At 35.1% G+C, this 24,697-nt stretch overlaps 2 protein-coding genes across 4 annotated transcripts; both read right to left on the reverse strand.

Annotated features, from left to right (window-relative positions):
- Window positions 1-3,649: 3,649 nt before the first annotated feature.
- LOC143422879 (transcription initiation factor TFIID subunit 4) lies at window positions 3,650-11,354 on the reverse strand. 3 transcript variants are annotated; one of them, XM_076893858.1, is made up of 10 exons: window positions 9,867-11,354; window positions 9,411-9,689; window positions 7,700-7,816; window positions 7,286-7,618; window positions 6,525-6,671; window positions 6,113-6,375; window positions 5,863-6,029; window positions 5,657-5,787; window positions 5,347-5,529; window positions 3,650-5,264 (listed from the first exon to the last, which is right to left on the reverse strand). In XM_076893858.1, the coding sequence occupies exons 1-10, from the start codon at window positions 10,845-10,847 to the stop codon at window positions 4,986-4,988; spliced, it is 2,880 nt and encodes a 959-aa protein (XP_076749973.1). In that variant the 5' UTR covers window positions 10,848-11,354; the 3' UTR covers window positions 3,650-4,985. The 3 variants fall into 3 exon arrangements, with proteins under 3 accessions (XP_076749973.1, XP_076749964.1, XP_076749980.1); XM_076893849.1 differs by having other exon boundaries at window positions 3,651-5,264; window positions 6,525-6,674; window positions 9,867-11,336; XM_076893865.1 differs by having other exon boundaries at window positions 3,652-5,264; window positions 6,525-6,674; window positions 9,474-9,689; window positions 9,867-11,325.
- A 639-nt stretch (window positions 11,355-11,993) lies between these two features.
- Window positions 11,994-15,872, reverse strand: LOC143423375 (peptidoglycan-recognition protein LC). Its single transcript, XM_076894645.1, has 4 exons — window positions 15,016-15,872; window positions 13,411-13,990; window positions 12,703-12,861; window positions 11,994-12,549 (listed from the first exon to the last, which is right to left on the reverse strand). The coding sequence occupies exons 2-4, from the start codon at window positions 13,979-13,981 to the stop codon at window positions 12,029-12,031; spliced, it is 1,251 nt and encodes a 416-aa protein (XP_076750760.1). The 5' UTR covers window positions 13,982-13,990; window positions 15,016-15,872; the 3' UTR covers window positions 11,994-12,028.
- Between the last annotated feature and the right edge of the window lie 8,825 nt (window positions 15,873-24,697).

The raw sequence follows: 24,697 nt of genomic DNA on the forward strand, positions 1-24,697 counted from the left end.
GCGTTGACTTTTCACCCTGTTAACTTCGAATCGCCATCGGTTCCTGGTAGGCATATGCTCCGCACCTTACGCATTTCGTCGTATACCGCTCGGTGACCCGTTCAACGTTTGTAGAATCGAAGAGGGAATCTGATAATTCTGGTAATTAGCAAGGAGCAGAAAGGAGAGCAATGGTAACAACCAGATTTGCAAGTCCAGCTAACAATAGATTCTCCGTGGTAGTGGATGAAGAGAAAAATAAGGCTGTGTAAGGGAGGTAGAAGAGGATGCGGAGGAAGAGACGCGTGGAGGAACAGGAGAGAGCAAAAGAGCTCGGGAACAGCGTTGATCACGTAACCGCGGGAATAAGGGATAAAGCGCACAAACGTCATTGCCTCGGGCCCCGTTTCTATGGTTACCGTGAACTCAATATCCACGACGCCCGGGGGTAGTATGGGCCGCGGGCTGTCATCCCTCGAACCTGCCGAGCAGAGAACCCGACGCTCTGCTCAACCCTCTCTCCCTCGTCCACCCCGTCCTCTCTCCCTTTTTCTCCCTCTCTGTCTTCCTCCTTTCGTTTCGTACGATCTCTTTCTTTTTCCGCGCTCCTATTTTCTTCCATCCTTTATCTTTTCACCGATTTTATCTTATTGTTTCTGCTATTTTTTTCTCCTTTTTTACAACCCTTTCTTCTTACTCTTCTGTGACGTCCTCCTTTTTGCCCTCGATGCCCTTCGTCTCCCGTTTCTCATATTTTCTTTCCTTTCTTCTCTTCTCATATAAATCTGTTTCTATTGTTGCTCCTCGAAAATCCTATTTTTCCACCCCTTCCACAAGCTTCTTCCTTCCATCTTCATAACCACCCCCTTCCTCTCGATTGTCCGTCCTTCTTCGTTTCTTCCCTGTCTTTCTCTCTCCACCTGGTCTCTCTGTTCTTCATTTCTAAACCCTCCGCCCTCCTCTCGCCAGCTATTGCACATTTTACCACCCGCCCCGGCGTTCGCCGTCTCTGTCGAGCAGCGGCTTGATTATATTCCATTTCTGGATCGCCCCGGGGTCGCCTCAGTCCCAAGTCCTTCAATACACGACACGAAGCGAAGTAGCCTTTGGCGTCAACATGGAAGACGGGCTTGAAATTCGAGGATACGCCGGGACGTAACGCCACCATTGTCTGCATGAAGGCTGCAACCAGCGATATTTTTCGCGGCACCACTCCTTCCTCCGCTAGCTACGATGACCGCAATTCTATGAGATCGTGATATTACGTTTTTGTATTTCTGTATTTCCGCTCGCACCATCGTAAGTTCTTTTTACTCTCTCTCTCTCTCTCTCTCTCTCTCTCTCTCTCTCTCTCTCTCTCTCTCTCTCTCTCTCTCTCTCTCTCTCACTCTCGCACGCACACACCCTTTACAATTGGTATAATTTCTTTTCAACATCTCTTCGACACATTAATCACTTGAGTTGCAATCTGTACGTTTGAATAACAAATATCAGAGCGGATTAGAGGAAAGATACAAAACTGTTTTTGACGAATTATCAAATACGATTCGCAAAGAAAATGATTATCATTTCGATAATATAGTACAGTTAAAGAAGATATTTTAACGATCGTGCATTCAAACGTCTCTTTATGTATAATAACGTACAAACTGTCTACAGTGATAGTTCAGATGGTACGCAATTATTGTAACTTCCTTTAGCACTACGCTTGTATTGTGTAACCGATTTTTTGCGTATTTTTTTATTTACCACTTCTTCTTTTATTCAACTGATAAATTAATACATAAAAATCCTTACGACGCTTAAAATTATTCAAAAGCTATCAAAACTCCCTTTCCGTATGGAATGCACATAATTCAATGAAAGAAGAACACAAACGATTAACATTTTTATAAAAATAGTATTATAAAAAGAAGTAAACATTGCGAGACAAAAATGATACAATAAAATTAATATTTACTTGAATCTTCTTTTACCATTTTTTATCGTTTAATTTTTTAGATACAATAGCAGCCTGAAACTTTATGAATTATATAGATTCGCAAAAACTTATGACTCGAAACATATTGACACGATGGAAACTAAAAAATTAATTTCTACCCGTAAAAACTAAACGCGTATCACAAGAGAATCCTAATCCTTTCTTCTCTTGGACGAAAGAAAGTAAACAATCGAGAACTTAAGAATAAAAAATTCGGACTATTCTTTGGTGAAACTCATTTCTTTTCTGTTTTATTATCTCTCGATTACGACTTATCCAATTACAATTTGTAAAAATATGATACTGTACCAAAACTGCTATGTACTTTTAGTCTTTTTTTTTTTGCTTCTTTACATTCCTCTATTTATATATTTATATGTTAATAATCCCACCTAGTGGCAGTAAGGAGAACATTATATTCTAACTTCAGAAATTTGCGTTTTCTTTCTTTTTTCTTTCATGGAGCTCGTAAAAAACGATGCGATCACTGCAAAGAGGAACACGCAGCTAAGTAAAAATTGTTTTCTTTTTTTTACATTGCGAAGTGCGCGGCAAAATGTATGATACAAGTAATGGTATGTGCGCCTTTTTCTCGGATAAAAGTATGTAGTTACTAAAAAGAAAAAAAAACGAATTATTTACATAAATTACTCGAACAATTTTGCTTCAACGATCCACTTCCATCGTTTAATTTCAAGCTCTCTCTCCCTCTCACTCTCACTCTCTCTCTCTCTTTCTCTCTCCCTCTCCCGCAAAATGGAAAACTTATATCAATTGCATTATGTATATATATTTATATATGTATATATATACTTATATATAAAAAAGGCAATCGTATCTTGATGCACGCAATAACAAATAGAAGTATATAGCTGAGATCAATATTGCAATTATACCTTTGCATCTATTACACGTTAAATAATTTCACTTTTTTCTTTCCTTTTGTACTGATTCATATCCCGCAATTAATCAGCGCTATAGACAGTCGAAGTAAATTCAGTTCAACTATTAACATCTTCTACAGGATTCGTCAGTCTTGTGCGCGTACTGCATTTTTAATCGACAATTTTGAACCGTTGAAGCAACTACGTTTCAGGTAATTGTAACTGAAACGTTACGTTAGACTCGCTCCTTTTTACTCTCTCGTTATTTACACAAGAAGACTCACAGGTGTACGTGCCTTTGCAAATATCTCTACTTTATCTCTTTCGTCGCGAAATGCCGGTCAGGGAACATCTATCGTGCTCTCCAAAGGACATGGAAGCACGTAATTCGTCGAAGAGATCACAGTTAATCCAGATTACCGGGCGATATTTACGATCTTTCATATTTCTTCTTTGTAATCGGATAATCTGAAGTAACTATTCCCGCGTGAATGTGAATTGCTAGAAAAAAATTAAAAAAAAAAAAGAATAATAAATAGTTTACCTCGTATCATGTTATCGTTCTGCAATCCCAAAACTACGGCAGTACAATAGAAAAATTTCTATTATTGCCACAACAAACTTATATCAAATTTATATTACAGTTTATAAAAATTGGTGACTTCTCGTATTGATATCGCGTAAAGTATTTAGTACATATACATATATATGTAGTGTATGTATGTATGTATGTATGTATGTATGAATGAATGTATGAATGAATGTATGTATGTATGTATGTATGTATGTATGAATGAATGTATGTATGTATGTATGAGAATGAACACAAATCGTCCAAGATTCATTACGATTAATAGCTATTATACAACGAAGGCTAGTGTGAAAAATCTAAAAATGAAGTTGTACTAAAAACTCAAATCTAAACGCAATAAACGATACATACTTATATTAGTATGCGTACATACGTATCAATGTACTTTCTATTATATGATGATAAACATGTACAATGATCCTTTCCATTTCTTTTTTTTTTTAATTTTTCACAAAAGTCTATTTCGGGCACGTGTAATGCGAAACACGCTCATGCGATGAGCAAGTTAGGAAAGATCGATATAATTTTAATTACTCTGTACGATAATAGGCACCCACGTACATCTGCAGCAAATTCTTTTACATTGTAAATCAGGTACACGCTTGAATTTTATTTTTCTTTCTTTCAATCGAATATGCGAAGCACACTTTTTTCTGAACATTTAGCAAAAAACTGCACCGATTCCGAAGAGGAAATATAAATAATTAAATTAACGTCAATCGAAGAAATATCCGTAATTCTTACTTTTGTAAATATTTCTTTAATAAAAAACGTAACAGCTAATTCTTTTATAAACACTGAAAATGTAGATTACAACATAATATACTGATAACAATTCCATCTTATGGTGGAGATTAGCTATATTTTGTTGTACCAACATTGAAATTATCACTATTTTAGTATTTTTTATGTGTAATGATATTGTACAAATTATTCCATACTTTTTGGACAGTGTGCTCACATTATATTATTACATTACAATTTGCAAAAATACGATTTACTATCTTAACAAAACCTGCACTCTTTACACTAGCGCTACAGTGTCCAAAAGTATAGGTCAAGTGTTACACAATGCAGCAGGCATATACATAAATGACAAATGTACACGCATTCACTCGCTCCCGCAGACACTCACCATATAACAACGTTTATATATGGCCACACCACATCCTTGCGATAAAGAGACTACCCAAGACTGATCATCAGGCATATGTGCTCATACACATTGATGCTCTGTTCAATGATGCAATTTTGTGTTTGAAAAATAAAGAACAATCTATTATATTACATTTAAAAAATCTTCAGTCATTTACAGTAGGGAAGCTTATCGACATGGTAGAAATAATCTTATTTTTTTTAATGTATGTGGAATCCCGACGTGATTCGTTAATGAATTTTCATTGTATGCAACTTATGAAACACTGTACAATGTAACGTATACACTAACGTTATACGATCCAAGGTCCATTGAGGCCAGCTCACACAAGACCATGCAGGTAGGGCGCCAGATATCGGGCGGGTCACTTAAGTTCCTGCCCTTCACAGAACATCACTTCAAGTACGATTTATACAGCATTGTGCTCCTACACGTTTCTTTCTCTTGTTCAAGAAGGAACAACAAGTCTCTGAAATTCACCCTTTTTAAACGTGGTCTCATTGGTATTTGTCTGTTAATTCCGGTCGCGGACGCGTTCAAACCGGAATTACTGCCTGGGCTACTGGCAGACCCTCCTACATCGAGTTTAGGCTTTTTACGTGGACCAATTGCTTGCAAGGCTGTCAAGTTTGCTTCTCTTTGCCTTAATTCCTCCATTTCCGCGCGTTGCATCTAAATGAAGTTTCGCGTATTGTAATTATCTTTGGTTGCAATAATGACATATCATTTGTATGTTATACTTTTGTGAAAGTACCTCCTTAGCTTTTGCCTTGAGCTTTGCTTGTTCTGGATCTTCCGTTTTCGCGCGACTTTTCGCCGCGCGTAATAACAGCTCCCTTTCTTGTTCTTCGTGTCTTCTACGTTCCACTTTATCCAAATCTTCCAAAAACTTTAACTGTGCCCTGACGTCTTGCGTTACCTCGTAACGCGGGTCCACCTGTAACCATTACGTGTTCTTCACTTTCGAAACATTCGAATCGCGTATTTAATTGAAAAGTTTTTGTTTGATCATCATAATATTAAATCGCATTTTTATTTTATTTATCCCAATGTTTAATGTTCACCTTTATTAAATCTATCCTGTGTTCCGCAATTACTGCTAATTTTTCTACTAAATTCTTTAATCTTTCCTGTGCAGCATGAGATATTAACGCTGCTACTTCTTGATTAGGTTCTTCTAATCCGTAATTAGAAACTAGAAAATAAGTTTTATTTGTCATTTAAATACCATACCTATCTGCTACGTCAAACAATTATTATAAATAAGTACCGATTTGTTTAATTCTTTGTTGTAATGGCGTCATATGTAAGAACACTTCATCTTTACAGGATCTGATTTGTGTTCCAACAAATTCTGTAGAACCGAGAATCCTTTGTGACTCCTCAGCAAGATTAACACCACCCATTGCCGCGACATCGTTGATATCGTCATCTCCCCTATTGAAAATAGTATCAAATGAACAAATATCAATATAAATAACGCAATGTACATAGTGTAATTATAGAAAATAATCACTTACGTATATCCTGCAGATGAAAATGTCTTTTTTTCTTTTTCTTTAGTAACTGGCTTTGGAACGAAAGAAGGCACTACGGCTTTATTAACAGTAGTGGTTGTGTTGACTGTTTTGCCTTGCGTTGTAGTCGTAACTGTTTTAACAACAGTCGTTGTAACAGGTGGTTTTTGAACTGTAGGAACAGTGGGCCGAATTCCAGGCACCGCTACCGTGGACTTCACAGTATACGCTGCAGGACTACGAACCACCGTTGTGACAGGTCGTATCTAAAACGGAAAAAAAATAATAATCTTTATACCATTATTTAATCTATCACAATATTCATTAATTCAATCTAAACATAAACAGCCAGTAATTAAGCAAGTTTGAATGCTTAAATAAAGAAGCATTATAAATCTAATAGCCTATATCTTACCAGCCTTTGCTGAACTGGCTGAGCTGGTCGAGGGACTGTCGTTGTAGCTGCAGGTAGCGGAGTCATTACTCTAACTTGTGTAGTTGCGGTAACTGCAGTTACAGGAACTGTTGCCGCGGCCACAGCAACAGTTGGTCTAAGCTGATTCTGCTACATTACATTACAAAGTATATTAATATTTTAAACAATTAGTATAATAAAAATGCAACAGGATATTGCCTATTAAATATTTCCAACAAAGTGATTAATACACTAATATACCGTAGCACGCGATAATTTACTGACTAATTAATTGAACAGTTAAGATCTACAATATTTTACAGACTTTATCTGCACGAAGTGTATACTAACAAAGTCTATTTACATAAGTCTGTTCATCTACAAATCTTTTCAACTATTTACGTTTCGTTTAGATTTCGTTTCATAAGAAACTTCGTATTAATTTACTTCACAAACTTCGTAGTGTTTACTCGTATCTACTTTAACTTATTTTTCATGTCTTTTATCATAAACCGAAAAATGCTAATCACACACAAATTTTGCAACTTCACTCAACGATATGCAGTTACAAAAGCAAATGTTCCGAAAAATATCAATAAATCTAATATAACTTCTTCCTTTTTTAGCCTAACTTAGACAATCACGCGAGTGAAAGAACATCACTTTGCCTCTGTTTATAGATCAGACAATAGTGGTATAGATGTGCCTTTGTCTACAGACTATCTGATAAACGATTATAGTAAAGCTGTGCAGCACTTTACCTGTGTTACTGCAGGAGTGACAGACGTTACGGGGAACACAACATTGGCTGGAGGAGGTTTTATTCCTTCTATGACCAATTCTTTCGTCACGAGGGATTGCCGTAAAAGTGGCAAACTTTTCTTGAGAAATCCAATCAGACATGGTTGAGGCGACGCATTCAATAATCTTTCAAGTCTATCACAGAACTCTTCAGGTTCAACTTTAGTGTCAATTAACTCTTGTATCAAAGTTCGAACATTTCGTTCCACCGCTTTAGGTTCTCGACTAGACAACTCTAACAAGTTTGCTAAAAATTTACGGCACTTTTCTTTGGTATTATCTGTAGTTTGACGCTAAAAGCAAAAGATATAATATAATTAAATTGCTGTCTCATATTATAAATTTTAATAAATATTGCTACATGTAATGCATACTGGTGTAGGTGTCTGAACAGTTTGAACGGTAGTAACAGGTGGAGTAGGTGTAGTCGTTGCAGCAGCAGTCACTGTCGCAGGAGTTGTAGTCGCAGTTGTTATAGTTGCAGCCACAGTCTGTATGAATAAATAATTACAAACACTATAATAAGATTTTCTGTGTCTAAACTTATTAACAGAAGCAAAACTTTTATTCTATATGTCTACATGGAAAAAATTAACAAATATTTACATATCTTCTTAAATAATACCTGTAAATTTGTAATCACTTCAAAATTCTATCAAAGTTATAAAACTGCAATATCATTCAAAGTAAAAGCATTTTGTAGCATTACTAAAAATAAAATATAAACAGCATAATTTATATAATCATTTTTGTTCGCAGCATGCTTTTATCTTTAACCAGTTTAATAAAATTTCAGTTGACTAATATTTGTTTACAAAAATAATTGATGCTAAAAGAAGATCAGGTCATTTAGTGTTCCGAAGCTCAGTATCACGAATAGAATTAATTATACTTATATTTCCTACATGCATTCTCTAATTAATATTTGTAGAAATATTTATAGCATCAGATTTTCCTTGTCTTGTTTGAAAAGAATCATAATTTAGATGTCGTTCCTACATGCATGCTGAACTTCAGATTTTTAAATATAAAGTCTACATATTACTTTTTCAATTACTTTTATCATTTCAGAATAAATATATAACTATACTGATTTAACATAATAAATATACCTATGTTAAACATTAAAGACGCACTTGTACCTTGTACAGACTCGTAATTCTTTTTATGAAAATATCCTTCAGTTGTTTCTTATTAAGCAATATACATATATTTATTTTTATCTTAGATACTCATTCTGAATGTATTTTACATATTTATACAGTAGATACTTCATGCATAAAACCAATAATTTTATATATGTATATATCAAACTATTAAAACATAATTTATAAATGAAAATTTAATAAAAAATTTTTACATGAAGAATGACGATAACATTTGCTTCATGTCAATTTCATGTAATTAAATATTTCAAACTATGTTGTATAATTATAATTTATAAAGTTTTAATTAAAAATGTGAACTTTATTTTCATGAAAGACAGAATTTTGTAAGTATGGAATATATTTTCTTGAAAACTAAATTTTTGTATTTATATGGAGGAAGCTTCGATATTAAAAATTGCATATATAAATTTAATTACTTTTTAAACTCTGCAAAAACAAATTACTCTATGGTACCCTTAACCAATATAACATGCAATATATGATAATGGCATTGAATTTAACAATGTAATTGCACGTTTTAAAAACTTACAAGTTCTACAATAAAGAGGCATCCCAGCAAAATAAGCCAATGAAAAACAAAACTCTCTTTATACTAAGATAAAATCTCTCAGTCTTATGACAACTGAAAGTTTTTATAAATTCTTCAAAATTAACAATAAATGAAAATAAAACTTTCTTGTTTACGTATATTAATTAATACCAAAAAATATAAATAAGAAAAGAAAGTGAAATGCATTCAAAATATGTTATGCTTTAAAGAGGATTTCATAGAAACTGAAACAACGTAATGACAGATTGAAAGAATATAAACATAATACATAACCTTACCAATAAACACCATTCCAACTAATGGCATAAACTAAAAGTCTACTACAGCACTACATCGAGTCTTGTAAGAGGTATAAGAGTGCGTCACCTGAACAGATTTTCTTAAGGTGGCGAGTGGTGGGCCAGTGAACTGTGTGTTCAGCCTACTTACAGCCGGCACTGAGGCTAAGCGATAGGTAGTGCCTGGGGATGGTGCAGCGACCACTGCATTTCCTGCTATACTATTTGGTGTAACGGCTGTACCAGCAGGTGTACCTGCTGTCGGTGGTGGCCCTACCCTTAGCAATTGATACTGTCCGCTTTCAGTTTTTAGTAATATATGACCCTGAGTTCCAGGTTGGAGGCCATGTAACGTTTGTAACGTTATCTAAAAATTGGAAAGTTGAAAAAAACAAATTTGTATGAAACGCTGAAACATTTTTGTTAATTGTGGATATACATATAAATAAATATAACAATAGAAAATATTAAAACTTAAATTGAAGATGACCTTTTAACATTTATATATGTATGTGTATTTGTTTACAAACTACGAGTATCTTACCCCTGGAGCTCCAGGTCTAGCTCCAAGCATGTGTTGACCAATCACTACCCTGGGTGCAACTTGTTTTCCCGTTTGTTGTCCTGCCACTGGTGTGCCAGGACGCATTGTGTTAACATTAAGAATTTGCACATTGCTGGGTACTATCGTCGACGTAACTCCAGCTTTACCCTGTAGAGCTGTGCTGACCGCATTGCCAGCCACAGAAACAGGAACAGACATTGGAACAGAAACCATGCCACTGGGTGCTACACTAGTCTTTATCACCAAAGCTGTACCTGTCGGCTTATTTACACTAGCAACTGTTTGACTGCCCGTTTCACTAACAGAGCCAACGTTTGAAACAACATTCGATGTTGTCTGTAGCACTGCCTGCGATGTTATTCCCAAGGTACCATTGGCTAGCTGTCCAACGGTTTGTGCAGGAAAAGAAAGTTTATTATTCGCATTTGCCACTCCTGCGGTCGCTATTACCTGACCAACAGTTGGATAAATAATCTTCACAGGTTCGTGCGTTTTAGTAAGGCTTGGTATATTTGTCGTTTGATTGCTCGTCACCTGGTTTGTAGTAACTTGATTGATATAAGCAGCAGGGGGGACTGCTGACTGTGTATGCTGTTGCTGCTGTTGTGTAGTAACCTGTGGCGCCACTGCGTTTGAGGTAACCACGTTTACAGGGAGGAGAGTACTCGTGGTAATAGACTTCGTTACTTCTTGAGTCATCAGACTATTTACTGTAGTAGCACCGCCGCCGTTTGAAACCCCATGTTTCTGCGGCTGTACCGCGGTGATGGTGCCCCCGTTGGAAATACCACTGTTCACTTGATGATTCTGCTGGCTGACTGACGCAGAACTTACTTGATGACCAGAGACAGCCGGCGTCGATGTTACTAGTTGCGTTTCGAGGGAGCCCACTATCGCGTTCACTGCGGATTCATCGACGTCCGTGCTCAGAGCTTCCTCCAGAAACTTAGCTGACGCCATTTTCTTCCAAGCTCCAACTGTAAACTGATCTGCGCATGCGCCTGTCGCAAATTGTTCCCATGGTGCATTGCCCCCCCTAACGCAGCTGAAAATTATTCGCGGCCTTTCTTCTGTTTACTATCCTCCAAAACTCCAATTCATTAATATTTCTCACCATTATGAAAAATTGTAACGATCCTTTCTTAATTCTATCACGAATTACCATGTTCTTTGCATTCTGTTGATCGGAAAAGCAATTATCGCCATATTACATGCAACGTCGGTCATTTATGTTATGGCTGTCAATACTCGGCATGCAAACACGTCACCCGCCAAAATGGCTATCTTCGAAACTATAGATTCGTGCACGATTTGTCCCTTTAACAGTATCATATCGACATGTAAATCGAAAAATTATAAAACATGTATCAAAATTTCCAGTCCCTGAGAGCTCTGTACATTGCTTCCTTTAAGGATACTGTTAGTATAACAGTTGCTTTAAACAATATGTGTTCCATAAATAATTATTTTTCGAGCACTCGTGTTCTGTTTCGGTTCCGCAACGCATCCTGATTGGAACATGTTGCAATTGTAAATGAGCCTTAACAATCTACGGTAAACATGTAGTGCCCTCTGTTAAGAAACAACTAAATTTCTTCTTTATTGGTCCTATATAACCTCACTCATGCGCACGAGTTTTTTAATGTATTAATAAATCAAAAGAACATTTTTTCAAGATATTTGTATATGAAAATTTAAAGATTACTAGTAAACAATGTGTTCTGTGTGCGTTTACGTGTACATGAAATAAAAAAATTACTCTCCTATATATATTTTTTCTACATAATTCTTGATCTTTACAATATGTACACTATTTTTTTTTGGTAAACATAAAGTGACTTATATTAAAAATATACACTTACAGCTGAACATGCAACATCTTTCACATAACATTGGCTTACATTTTTGCATTTTTATACAATGTGTAAACGTATGCAAATTAACTTACCATTAAATCATGTAAAAAGAATTTGATCAGTATAGAGTTATATACATATGTATATAAAACTCTTATACGAAAAGATAAGTACGTAAATAATTGCGTTGTTCAAGTCGTATTATTTGACCGTCAATAATAAAAAAATTTTACAGAAACAGTCCTTGAAATTTTTGATGTACAAAATCATTAAGAGCAATAATTTTTATGGCTTTGGTGACCAATGGGGCCAAGTTTTGATTGTATCAAATAATGCATCACCCGGACTTAAAGTCGGAGAGATTTGTCGATGTCCTAACAGTTTATAGTCCTTCGCAATTTTAGAACCCTCCACGCCTAATTCGATAATTCGTTGCGCAGCTTGCAATTGTCTTTTGGGTGGTACTACGGTGTTAAATGTACCGATAAAAGAAATACCTATGCTTCTATTATTGAATCCAAAACTGTGTGCACCCATGTAGTTCCAACTGCGACCAACATATATTAGTCCATCGCCACCAACAAGAAAATTATAAGCAATGTCTGACCACTTTCTAGATTCTATGTGAAATGTTTGTGCCATTCGAACACGAAACGTACATTCCGACTGCGTTGTGCAAAAATCAGTTACCGTGTGACTAATAATCACGTACGGTACCGGAAGTTTCATCTTCGTTAATGGTGCTGCAGGTGGTTGAGCACCCCATTCATCTCGCTCAACGAAACGGACATTTTTTATTTTAACATCTGCAAATTAATCATTGAAATTTAATTATAAATAGTTTATCAATTTTCCATTTTCGATATATTGTTAATATATAAATTGTACCAATAAGTAATTAAGAAACTAAGAAAGCGTATGACGTTGCGCGAATAAGAAAATGGCGAATATATAATTACCTCCAAGAGAAGAATCTGGTATTTCTGGGAAAATAGGAACTGGCTGGATAACAGTATTGCGCGCAAGATATATACTGATGACAATTACAGAAACTACGAAACATAAGGCTAATATACACAAAAGTACTCCGCATCGCCAGGTCGACAACCACTTTGTTACTAAAAATAACACAAAAAAATTATTATATCATTACTATAGAAATTATTTACACCTATTACTATCATCATATTTGATTTCGATGTTCTATCAACTTAAAGCATATACACGCGATATGATAATGATAGAGAGTGTACATAAATTAAGCCGTATATCACTGTATAAGTATAATGGGAAGAAACATTTTAAAGAAATACTAATAAACCAGAAATGATAACTACATGAATTATCAGACGAATAAACATAGTTTATCAATCCCCTTGACATAGATTTTAAGCCAAAGTATATCTATATTCGCGTAGGCATGGCCAACGTTCAATCATATAGGTCACATCGGCGAAAGTGACAGTAGAAATCATGCAATAGTATATATATAGTAGGTCCTCATACTGTGTTAGATTAATTCAAAATATTCAGAATCTCAACATCTTTTCATGTATTTCAACGATCTCCGATAAGCCCTACCGCGTTCGCTTTCCCTATAAGATCTTTTTATATTACATAGCCCGAATACTATTTACCGAAACAGAGTTTCTAAAAATAAAAATTACCTTTACTGAAACAAGTATCTTCTGTTAAGATCGAGTTGTTCGCAGTTGATTGTTCAGTAGCAGTATTGGCTTCTCTTGCTTGATCATTATCGTTCTTTACTGCAGTAAGCCCCTGTATCGCAGTCGGGGTGGTATAGACAAACTGCTTTATTGCCACCGGACCGTTATAAAATGTCTTATTACCAAGATGTACGTTAGTAGAATTCTTTATACGAATATCACCGAAACTCGTTGGATCCACATTAAGTGGCACTGCATTGCCGTCCGCAGTGCTCACTTGTTGTTGCTGTAATACCGCCGGTAAATCTGGTATCCATTCTCCTTCTTCGATGTCCGTTTCATCTTCATCGTCGTCTACGTCGTCTACGTCACTGCACTGCGTAGAGGAACCGGTGACGCTACCATTTCCGTGGACCGGAAGTTGAATGCTTTTGGTAGTATGCGCGACTTCGCTACGACTGTTCCCGATATCACGATTTTCGACGGAGTCGTTGCTCCCGTGATCCTGTTCTTTTTGGTACTTGCCCTCGTCTAGTTTTGGTTGCTGCTGTTGCTGCACCAATGTCACCATGCCAATACACTATAGAAAAAAAAGAACGTGTTTACAGTACCGCATACCAACAAATTTCAATTATCCAGGTGTATAATATCGTGTTAATAAAATTGATCAATACGATTGATAGCTTCAAATTAAACCGATGATAGTGAAACGCATCCACGATAAATGTAGATAGTCAAATTGTAGTAGCGGTATACGTATTTACTATCAGATTATAAAAATTTTATATTCAGATAAGATTACATAGCTTTGTAGAGTCAATATTCCCCATTTCTCATTAATAATTATAAAATTTGTGCAACCAAGAATATTCTACGCGATCTACATTCTTATCTAGAACACTGTACACTGTACGCAAGTATCGCTTTATGAATTTTGCATAGATTCTGTAAATAATTGAGCGACGAAATTCTCTTATACCTAAACAGTTATTACTATTTTAATAGAACGTTTCAAATGATATTTTAGATTGTACAGAAAATAATAGTATATAAGTAGTCAAGGTTTCTTCTTTTATCCAGGAAATTCCAGTTCTATACAATTCGAAGAAATGCATTATCGTTAGTTATCGTGAGAATGTATTTAAAATGTTATCGATTTATGACCAATCCACATAATGATTTACGTCATGTAAATGTTAATTTTAGATTATCGAATATTTTAAGAAATTAAATACAAAAAGGTAAAGTGATTACATTGTTTAATTCTCTGCTACTTAAATGGGTGTGATTTATCGTTCTATTTGGAGTACTGTAAAATATATTGATTGTGATATTAGGGCAAAGATCAATGTACACTATAAAATTTACGTAATCGCGTAAAATACCCGTCGAATAAGGCGATCAAAGGAATTTAAAAATATGACACAAAAAGTATGTATACACGATAACACCTATAAAAAAGAAGATAGTGAAGATGAGAGATGAGAAGTTTATCGATAACAATAATAATAACATGAAAAGGAATTTAAAAACTATGGGAAATTATAAAAGAAATGTTTATTTCATTTTTTTAATATAAAGATCAAATGAAACATATGGAATTACCTCGGACAAATCATCGTATTCCTTGGTCGCGGTCAGTTTGCCAGTGCCTGTTCACCGTCAGCTTACAACAACATGGCGTCTTTAGAGATGAGTTTTCTTCGTCGCTGCCCAGAAAAAAGAGGTTTTGATAATCGGTACTGCTTGCATCTAAATTTCACGTTTAACAACTTCCTTCTTTGTGCCATACAATACGCTCATACATGCGGCATCGAAATTGTCCAATTATGAGAACTCGTTTACAAAACACATGTTAATGGCCTCATAATGATTCTACGGCACTGTTGCAAACGCTACTGCCGGGTGACGCGATGCTCGTCCTGAAGGTCGCAACTGGAACTGGAATTTCCACGCAAGTAAACTTGTATCTTGATGCTTCAACAATCACTGCGAAGAATCATATCGCAGGAAAGTAGGTAAAAGCGTATTATAGCATGCCATACGAATCCGGAAGTTATTTAGGATACATTCCGTTGTCTCGTTTACCGTTTTCGTCTTCTCTCCCGCCGTTTCGTAACTCTGCGTTATTCCTTTGTGACGTGCAATGAGTTTCAGGAAAAACGTGCTCGTCGGTAACGTATGAGTGAACAAGGAAATTTTTTAGGCTTATTACCAACATCAATTAAAATAAAAAGAAATTTATCACTAAAATATTCACACCCGGGTACCAAGCACAATTTCACCGTTACTCGGCTCAATACGATAAGACTGGACGTCGCAATCTATAAAAACTGAAATGAGTCAATGAGACACGTCCGTGTATCGTCGATATTATCTATCCACGCTTGGTACTCGTAACGAACTGTCGACGCTTCATCGAATAAGCCGTGAAATCACATGTAACCCCACTCCATCATGTCTTCTCTTCGTTCCATGCAATTGGGAATTCTAGTCGTGCACACAATCCTCCAATTTTAATCTATGGTGCAACGCTGGTTGCAGAATTCAAGCGAGCAATTTGTTGCGCGCCGTTATTTTTGTAAAATTCGTAGGCAATACGATAATGGCATACAATTCACGATAGCTCAATGGCGTGCGCTCATTTTGTTCGTTTCGTATTCTTCGCACGATAGCGAGAAACCAGTATAGCGTAAATTTCCATATTACTCAATTCAATTTTTGATTGCTTTATAAATTAACGCATGAACCACTTGCATTTTTGAGTTGAAGTCCTACAGTATGATCCCACGAATAATATAGCGAACATTTCATACTTGTACTAATGTTTTATTTTTAGTATGTGAATAAATTGTCGTATGATTTACCAATACCACAAACGTATACAGGAATTGATAAGAGATATTCGCTAAAAATTATCTGTCAGAATAGCATGTGCAGATGTGTATGCAAGCATTATGAAATTGCTAAATCTTACATACATATTCCAAGAAACTATAATTGTACCTAAATCCCAACCGATTAAGCGCATAATTTATAGCTTAAGTTTTCATTACATTTTTTTCTTTATCATTTCAAAATGGATATAAAATAAAAATTATTTTGAAACATTGTATAAGTGAATATCTATAGGTTTTGTTTGAAAAGGTAATGTAATTTTTACTTATTTTTGTTGTTCCTAATAGTATATACGCATATTATATATATATATTATTTATATATATTTTTTATTTATTTATTTATAAAATGAATAGTTCTTATTAGAATATAATTTTTAAAGTATAATCTAGTTCTTATTCACACATATATTTTATATTTTAAATCATGTTTAAAGCACAAGCTTCTATAATAAACTATACCATCAGAGAGAAAGTAAACATATGTAATGATATTTATATAGAAGCTATTAATAAAGTCATTATCTAGATGATTAAGAAAATTATAGAACAGCATGAAAATGAATTTGAACGGTACTTAATAATTAATGCTCATTTTTGGATACACAAAGCTTATATAGTTTTATACAGTTCAGAATGTTTATTTTTTTCATCAAGCTAGCAGTACCCTTCGAAGTATGAGATATTCATTTATGAATCATTTAGCAATAAAGGTATGTACATATATTGCTCAATATCCACGTTCATATACACAAACATTAATAATTTCTCGTCGACACGGTGTCGACAATCACCACATCGTGCTGCCACAGTGGATAAGTTATGTTTTAACACATCCGTAGCCATCTGTGTCCGCATTCATCCGTGGAATTTTTTTCCTAAATACAATGGCTCCATATCGTTTAAGGAAATTTAATTAATAATACGTTTACTTAGAAGAAAATGATCATGAATGAACATAGAACACGCGTTGCTTGCTAGCATTGTTATAAAGAAATGCGGCGGCAAATTGCTATCGAAGTGCAGACACGTGTAGCAACTGACAACACAGTGTCGACACTATGATATTCGAAAATATATCCTAGCAAATAACTTATAAATCTTATTATTTTTAATCATTTAATCACACAATATGATCGCTGAACTACTTTCTAATATTACCTTCGACTGTTACAATCCTACTTAAATTTAATAAGTTATACAATTACTGGAAATTAATTTTATTAATAAAAACTGTTGATGACTCTTATAAAAATTATTAATATTTAAATTAATTTTTCTTCTAACAGTTTATGTGTATTTTAAAATATGTATAAACATATATCTATAAATAACATATTTTAAATTACGAATTTTCGCGCGCGATTATGCACATGTGATTGCGTCACGTCGTGGATTTCTCCATTCTTGCTTTAAATTATTAGTTTCTAGTTTCTTTTTTTAACTTTAATTTAACTTAATTTTGTTTTAATTTTTACTAAGAATTAATTACATTTTTTCTTGTATATTTCAGTCATTTTATTGTAATTTTTTGTATATTTCCGCTTTAGAGGTAAGAGAGAGAGAGAGAGAGAGAGAGAGAGAGAGAGAGAGAGAGAGAGAGAGAGAGAGAGAGAGAGAGAGAGAGAGAGAGAGAGAGATGCTATAAGAAAGAGTGAGACAGATGATACAAACACTACTCCAGAATCCGTGGCGCCATCTCTGCAAAAAGTGCTCAAACAGGTCGCACATAATTATTGACAGCGAAAGTAATGAAAGCAGAAAGAAGCAGAAAGAAAACAGAGAGAAAAAGCAGAAAGTAATGAAATAAATGCCCGACTAATTACTGAACTTGTGTTACTGATCTGACTCACTCTTTCTTACAGCATCTTTCACTCTCTTACCTCTAAAGCGGGAAATATAAAACAAATTACAATAAAACTACTGAAACATACAAGAAATAACAATAAAATTATTGAAATATACAATAAATTATAATAAAACTGCTGAAACATACAATAAATTATAATAAAACTGCTGAAACATACAAGAAATTACAATAAAATTAAAGCTACGTATAAAGGCTGTCACGGAGAGTTAATACTCTTACGATGACTCCACTCCTCATTCCTGAGCGGCCAAAATATCATAGATCATTTATCTCTAAGTGCGAAAGAATCATTACCGACGGTTTTGTTTGGAAAATTTATCTACTATAATTAGCTTTACGAAGTTTTGTTCTAAACCAATTTAAATAAAACTAACCTATGGCAGCCATTGGCTTCCAATTATTTACTATATAATTTTTAATTGTATCGTATAGCTATATGATGCAATTAATAATTATACATATATTAAATAAATAGAACCCGGGTCTCACCACGTGGAGGTTGCTGCGAATGGAGACCCACCCTAACCGCGTCCCATCCACCCTCCTTTTATACAAGATATCATTAAACAAAACCTCCTTTCAATGTACATTTGCAACAAGTTCGATCTCCGATCCCTATGCAAACGCACAATGAAAGGACTTTCATAAAGAATTTTCGTGAGAAAGAATTGTTACAAATGAAAGGAAACACAAATACCCTGCCTAGCCAATAATTGTCTGAATTTCAAAGCAATCAACCTAACTAGAAATATATATCGACTTAAAAGAAGAGATTTCTACCTATCAATGATCTGAAAATATTTCACCCTACGTATGCAAAGATTGAAGAGAATACAGTACATGAAGTACTTTGCATTCGTGAACTCGAAGTGTTGGCAAAAGCGAACAACAGAAAAGAAACTCTATAGTAACAAAGGGAGAATACAATAGAAGATCGTGCACAAATGAATAGAGTCGATCGAATATACAAGATGCGGGACAACATATGAATGACGACAAAAAACGATAGAATTGAAAACATTGGAACATTTAAAATAACGCTGGAAACACTGGAACACGTAAAACAGCTCTGAAAACACTGGAACACCTAAACCAGCTCTGGAAACACTGGAACACCTAAAACAGCTCTAGAAACACTGGAACATCTAAAATAAAATTGGAAACACTGCAATATCTAGAACAGAAATATACAACATGTGGAACTATAACACAGATTAATAGATCACACAAGAAATATATCCAAAAAGAGATACATGTATATATATACATAATAAAAAATACGACAGGAAACGCTGCAATATCTAAAACAGAAATGTATAACAAGCAAGATAGAACATATGGGTTAACAAACTTCACGAAAATATATATTCAAGGATATAAAAATGACATAGAAAAATATAAGCGTAATTGAAAATATAGGTACCGTTTATATAAGAGTAATAATTAATCATATCAATGAACATTATATATGTATTATTATACCTTCATCTTCGTAACATCATTTAATTTGTGTACACTATCATACTTCCATGATCATATCTTCATCCTGATGTATTATTTCAATTGAATGGACATCGTCTCCGTAAAACTATAAGCTACAACAAACTTATACAATGGATTAGTAACACCTTATAAAAATTTTACGAACAAACAGTAGAAATCAGATATAAAAGAACATTATTTTATCGAAATAGCATCATAAACGTGATGTATGCAACATGTAATAAAAACAATATGTTTAGTCATAATGTATATTGGTATAATAAAAATAAAAATTTTCGTTCCATTCTTATTTTCTATTACTTTTTCTTAAATTGATTAAATTTTGATTCGCTTGAAAAGAATCATTTGAATGTAAAATATTAACAATTTAATAATATTTTTTAAAAGTATTATTAAACTACACTAAATTTGGTTTCACAAGTAACTGTATTCTAATATACTTTGCGATTTTTAATGCTTATATATTTTGATACACAAAACACACAATGGAACATTTAAATATCAATCACAAATTAACATTAAATGAAAGGTTCTAAAAAGCAGAGAGTACTTATTCGTAGAGAATAACGATATCATTTTGTAATATTTTATAACAAACGCCCGATCAGTAGAGATATGAAATAGAGAATTGAAAAGACGAAATTAATTCATCGTCTCTCATTATTATCGTTATCAAATATCGTGAATGAGGTATTCTTTCTTTCCGTGTCATGAATTTATTATAACGTCAAACAAAGGATACCTCAAAATTAATCGCGATAAATTTTTCAACATTCATTTAAACAAAAATCAGCAAAATTAATCGCGGCAGGAGCCATATTGTCACAACACTAATTCGCGGGGCGTGTCAGGAAAAAGCAATGGCGCGAGCAGCCACTTCAGGGCGCTTTTCTTAATTCGCAACGCTAATTTATACACCCATTATTTAAACACGCAACGCTAATAAAAGAGATTTTTAAACATTGATCTGCATAGGTGCAATGTCACCACGGTGCAATGTAGCCCTCTGGCTACTGTGGTGACTCTATGCAAGATCATACTTCCATAACACAAATGGAGGATTTTATAGATGCGATTTCGCATCCTGGTGCGACGTAGCTCTTTTGGCTACGGTGGTGATGATGTTTCCACAGAATAAGTGGAAGCTTTGGGCGTTTCATTATTCGCAACACTGTCGTGAGAACCGCGATCATTTATTGTCGCAACACTAAATGGAATCAGAGACTAAACAATTGAAAACTATTACTTTTACAAGCAAGAACAAATTGAGAACTACTACAAATTAAAATAGTAAATATAATTTAATTTGATTCGCGAAGCAAATATCAGCAAAACAATAATTATAAATTGTGCAAACTATCGCGATCTCATGATTCGCAACACTAAAAGAGCAACACGATTATCATTTTTACGCAACCCTAATTCAATGCGCGATATATTAATTAATACGCAACTCTAATAACAATCGCGACCTGGAAATAATCGCAACTCTAATAAAAATCGCGACCTGGAATTCGCAACACTAATAAAAATCACGATTTATATTTATTCGCAACTCTAATTGGAACCGTAGTTAAATATTCGCAACACTACAGTTGAATTCGCGATTCGCCCAGAATTCGGTGGGCCAGCATTCTGCTGGCTAGAATATACTACTACTACTACTACACAAATACGAGCATAATGACAAAGTAGTAACAAAGAATGACTTTGCATTCAGAGAATTACTTCCAAATGCATAATCATTAGTAGTTGCCCTCTTCTCCGGGCCTCTTCAGCATATAGCCTCTTCTTTCTTCGGGCTTAAAGCCCAGTATCCTGAAACTTATATCTAAGCTCGAGATTTCCTGAGCGCAAACCAAAAAATAACATACAAAGGTGAAATAAAAATATGAATCGCGAAAGTTCTCAACGCACGCAGACAAACAACTCGTACAAACGTGCCAAACCTCGAGCAGAAAAGTACGTTCGTTTCGTCAAATCGCGACCGCGACCGCGGGTCGATTCGAAAAATCGATCGAGTAAAGCCAGTGGCGAACGGCATCACCCGTTCGCGCCAGCTATACCGTCGATCTTTTAAATCTAATTCCCTGAAACAGGTTGAACCACGCGAGAAACGCGCCTGCCCGATCGGTGACTGTGGTCAACCTGCCCGGCCCTACCTACTTATTATTAACAGACAAACATACCAGAAGTAAACTACCTACCTACCTAATCCTATATTTAAAATGGCAAAAGATTCACACCAACACATTCATTCAACCCCCGGAAATTTCTCATTCAAACACTCGGGTGCAAAAATCCTACACTAGAGAGAACGCCCCGGGACGCCTCCGACACCCGAGCTTGGCATACACCTCGCACACTCTAAGGGTACGTACCACTGCTGTAATCGACTGACGAAAACTAGTGATCATTGCGTACAACGCCAGTAAAGCGTATTTATCTATAGTTTACTGTTTAATGTGAAATTTAAAACGTCGATTAAATCTGTATTTTTCGTAAAACACAGAAATTTTATTATCGATACGAATGTTATTGCAATTGGTACCTCTGTCGTGATTCAGAATAAATTTGGTACTGCTTATAAATAATAGTTAATTATTTCTATGGAAACGACGCACTTCCACGGCCTAATCACACACACACACAATGTGGAAGATACGTCGTGCACGATACACTAGCACGTCAGTCGCGACAAAATACACATCATTAGTTATAATACAATCATCGTGCCCATTGCCTATTCCCCACTCAAGTAGCACCTGGGCACGTGAATGGGGTCCTGGTAATGAACACGGAAGGGGTTAAACCTAAAAATCCTAATCTAAATGTAATGATTAGTGATCTCTACTATTCTTTGAATTGAAAAGCTATTCATTGGTAGTTATTACTTTGCATAGAACTGTCAAGAATTCTACTTTCAATCCTAACTCAAACATAATCTGTACATGATTTTAGAAATGATCAAGTCTAAAAAATACACGAGATTGCCGCTACAGCCACCAGCGTGGTTGACGCATTTTCGCGTCCGCGAAAATGGTTAACGTGACCAGAATGTCATCGAGTAACATTCGAGACACGGCCTCCCTTGAGGCAGGAATTGAGATACGCTCAATTAGCGCGCCGCGAACCCCTAAGCGAGATTCGAAGCTACCAATACCCTTGGTGAGGGTGGCGGGCTCCCCCGTCTGCCCTTCGGAATAGCCGAGGGCCTTACGGACGGGGCAGGGCGCCCGTACTGGGACGCGAATATCGGCAACAATAAACTACTTCAAGTCTATGCAGTGTAAAATTAACTACCAATTATTAAACATTGATCGAGATATGAAAGAGGAGCTTCACAATTCATTTTAATATTATAACGTACAGAATAGAGTGAAAAAGCGCGGCGCGACGCGAACAAAGTGAGTGAAAAACTATCGACATCCTTTGGGATGTAACCCTTCCTTCGAAGCGGACCCACCCCCCATGTGATCTTAAAAACAGGCAAAGCAAACCCATAAGAGATTACTATTACAGCCACCAGTACCAGTTGACGTATTTTCACGTCCGCGAAATGTTTAACGTGACCAGGTGCCTACGGTGACACCCAGGCACGACCTCTCCTTGAGGCAGGGATTGGGATACGCCCAATCAGCCGGCAGTGAACCCAGTGCAGTAATCTAGTACGCAGTCCACCACTACCGATGCCCTCGGTGGGGGTGACGGACTACCCCGTCTGCCCGTCGGAATAATCCGGGGGCCTTACGCAACGGGATAGAGGCCAATACTGGGACGCTATAGTGGTAACACCACGCTACTCGACGATGAACACAAAGTTCATTTATTTATTGACAAGAATAATTAAATTTGAATTCAATGTTGTATTTCAAATTATAGTTAAATTTTAAATTAAAAGTAAATTTAAAGTTAAAGTTAAACTTTAAATTACACTTAAATTCAAAATCAAAGCTAAATTCGAAATTAACATTAAATTTGAAATCAATTATTTTACATCCCGTACATTATAATGATAGAAGGGATTGGAAAGCGTCTCTCTCATTGTCTCGATAAGTATTTAATTTAATATGCATATATGTAATTGAAATTTAATTCTATAATAAATGTACTAATTTCGAGCGATCTCGTCATCAAAGCAATCATTCTAAAATATGAATATAATATTCAAGCTCGATGCTTTGATTTCAAAATCTACTCGATGCAAAATGTCTTCTTGCACATGTAACATGGTATAGTTTCGATAATCAAGCAAATAGACTTTAATCATAATGGAAGCTATACTATAAAGTTACAATATATTTCATATATATGATATTTATCATATATATTTATCATATATTTCATACGTTCAATTTTCAATAAATACAAATTCGATTAAATAACTAAAGTATTTGATATACTATATAAACATCATATTTACAATAATTATAATTATTACAAAAACGAAGTCGGAGGGTATCCGATTTCACCACTACACACTGCTACAACAAGGCAGTTGTAATATATATTATCTATTTATTCATAATTAATAATAGATTAATTATTAATATAGCTAGTTAATTATTATAATAGATTATTAATAATCTCTTTATTCATAATTATTAATATCCATAGTATTTAACTCTTATATGTATTCACATCTAAAATACTACTTTTATATAAAACTTTCTAAGTGTTCACACTATGTGTATCAAATATTATATACTCGTATTTACTTATAGATGCGAAGTGCAAGAAAACCTATCCTGAGCTAATAAAGAATACACAAAATAAATGTTACTACTCATGGATATAGTGGTATATCCACGGTCATTATGCTCGTGAAAAAAATTCTACGTAATTACAGCCAGTCACCCGTGCCGATTTGGACCATTCGTCCTACGACATGATTGAGTGACCAGAGGAACTTAAAGGCATGCGGCTCACCGACTGTAGATCGATGATGCTGCTGATGTCTGGAAGAAGTCATCGGGAATGCTGCTGATGTCTGGAGGAACTGCTGCTGCTGCTGCCT

Source organism: Xylocopa sonorina, chromosome 1 (genome assembly GCF_050948175.1).
Source record: "Xylocopa sonorina isolate GNS202 chromosome 1, iyXylSono1_principal, whole genome shotgun sequence".
Taxonomy (NCBI): domain Eukaryota; kingdom Metazoa; phylum Arthropoda; class Insecta; order Hymenoptera; family Apidae; genus Xylocopa; species Xylocopa sonorina.

Coding starts and splice junctions, on each gene's coding strand:
- LOC143422879 (XM_076893849.1), bottom strand. CDS start 10,847: ATGGCGTCAGCTAAGTTTCTGGAGGAAGCTCTGAGCACGGACGTCGAT. Junction 6,376..6,524: donor AGCCAGTTCAGCAAAGGCTG/GTAAGATATAGG, acceptor TTTCCGTTTTAG/ATACGACCTGTCACAACGGT. Junction 5,530..5,656: donor ACAGGATAGATTTAATAAAG/GTGAACATTAAA, acceptor TAATGGTTACAG/GTGGACCCGCGTTACGAGGT.
- LOC143423375 (XM_076894645.1), bottom strand. CDS start 13,981: ATGGTGACATTGGTGCAGCAACAGCAGCAACCAAAACTAGACGAGGGC. Junction 12,862..13,410: donor AGATACTTGTTTCAGTAAAG/GTAATTTTTATT, acceptor TGTTATTTTTAG/TAACAAAGTGGTTGTCGACC. Junction 12,550..12,702: donor ACCAGATTCTTCTCTTGGAG/GTAATTATATAT, acceptor ATTAATTTGCAG/ATGTTAAAATAAAAAATGTC.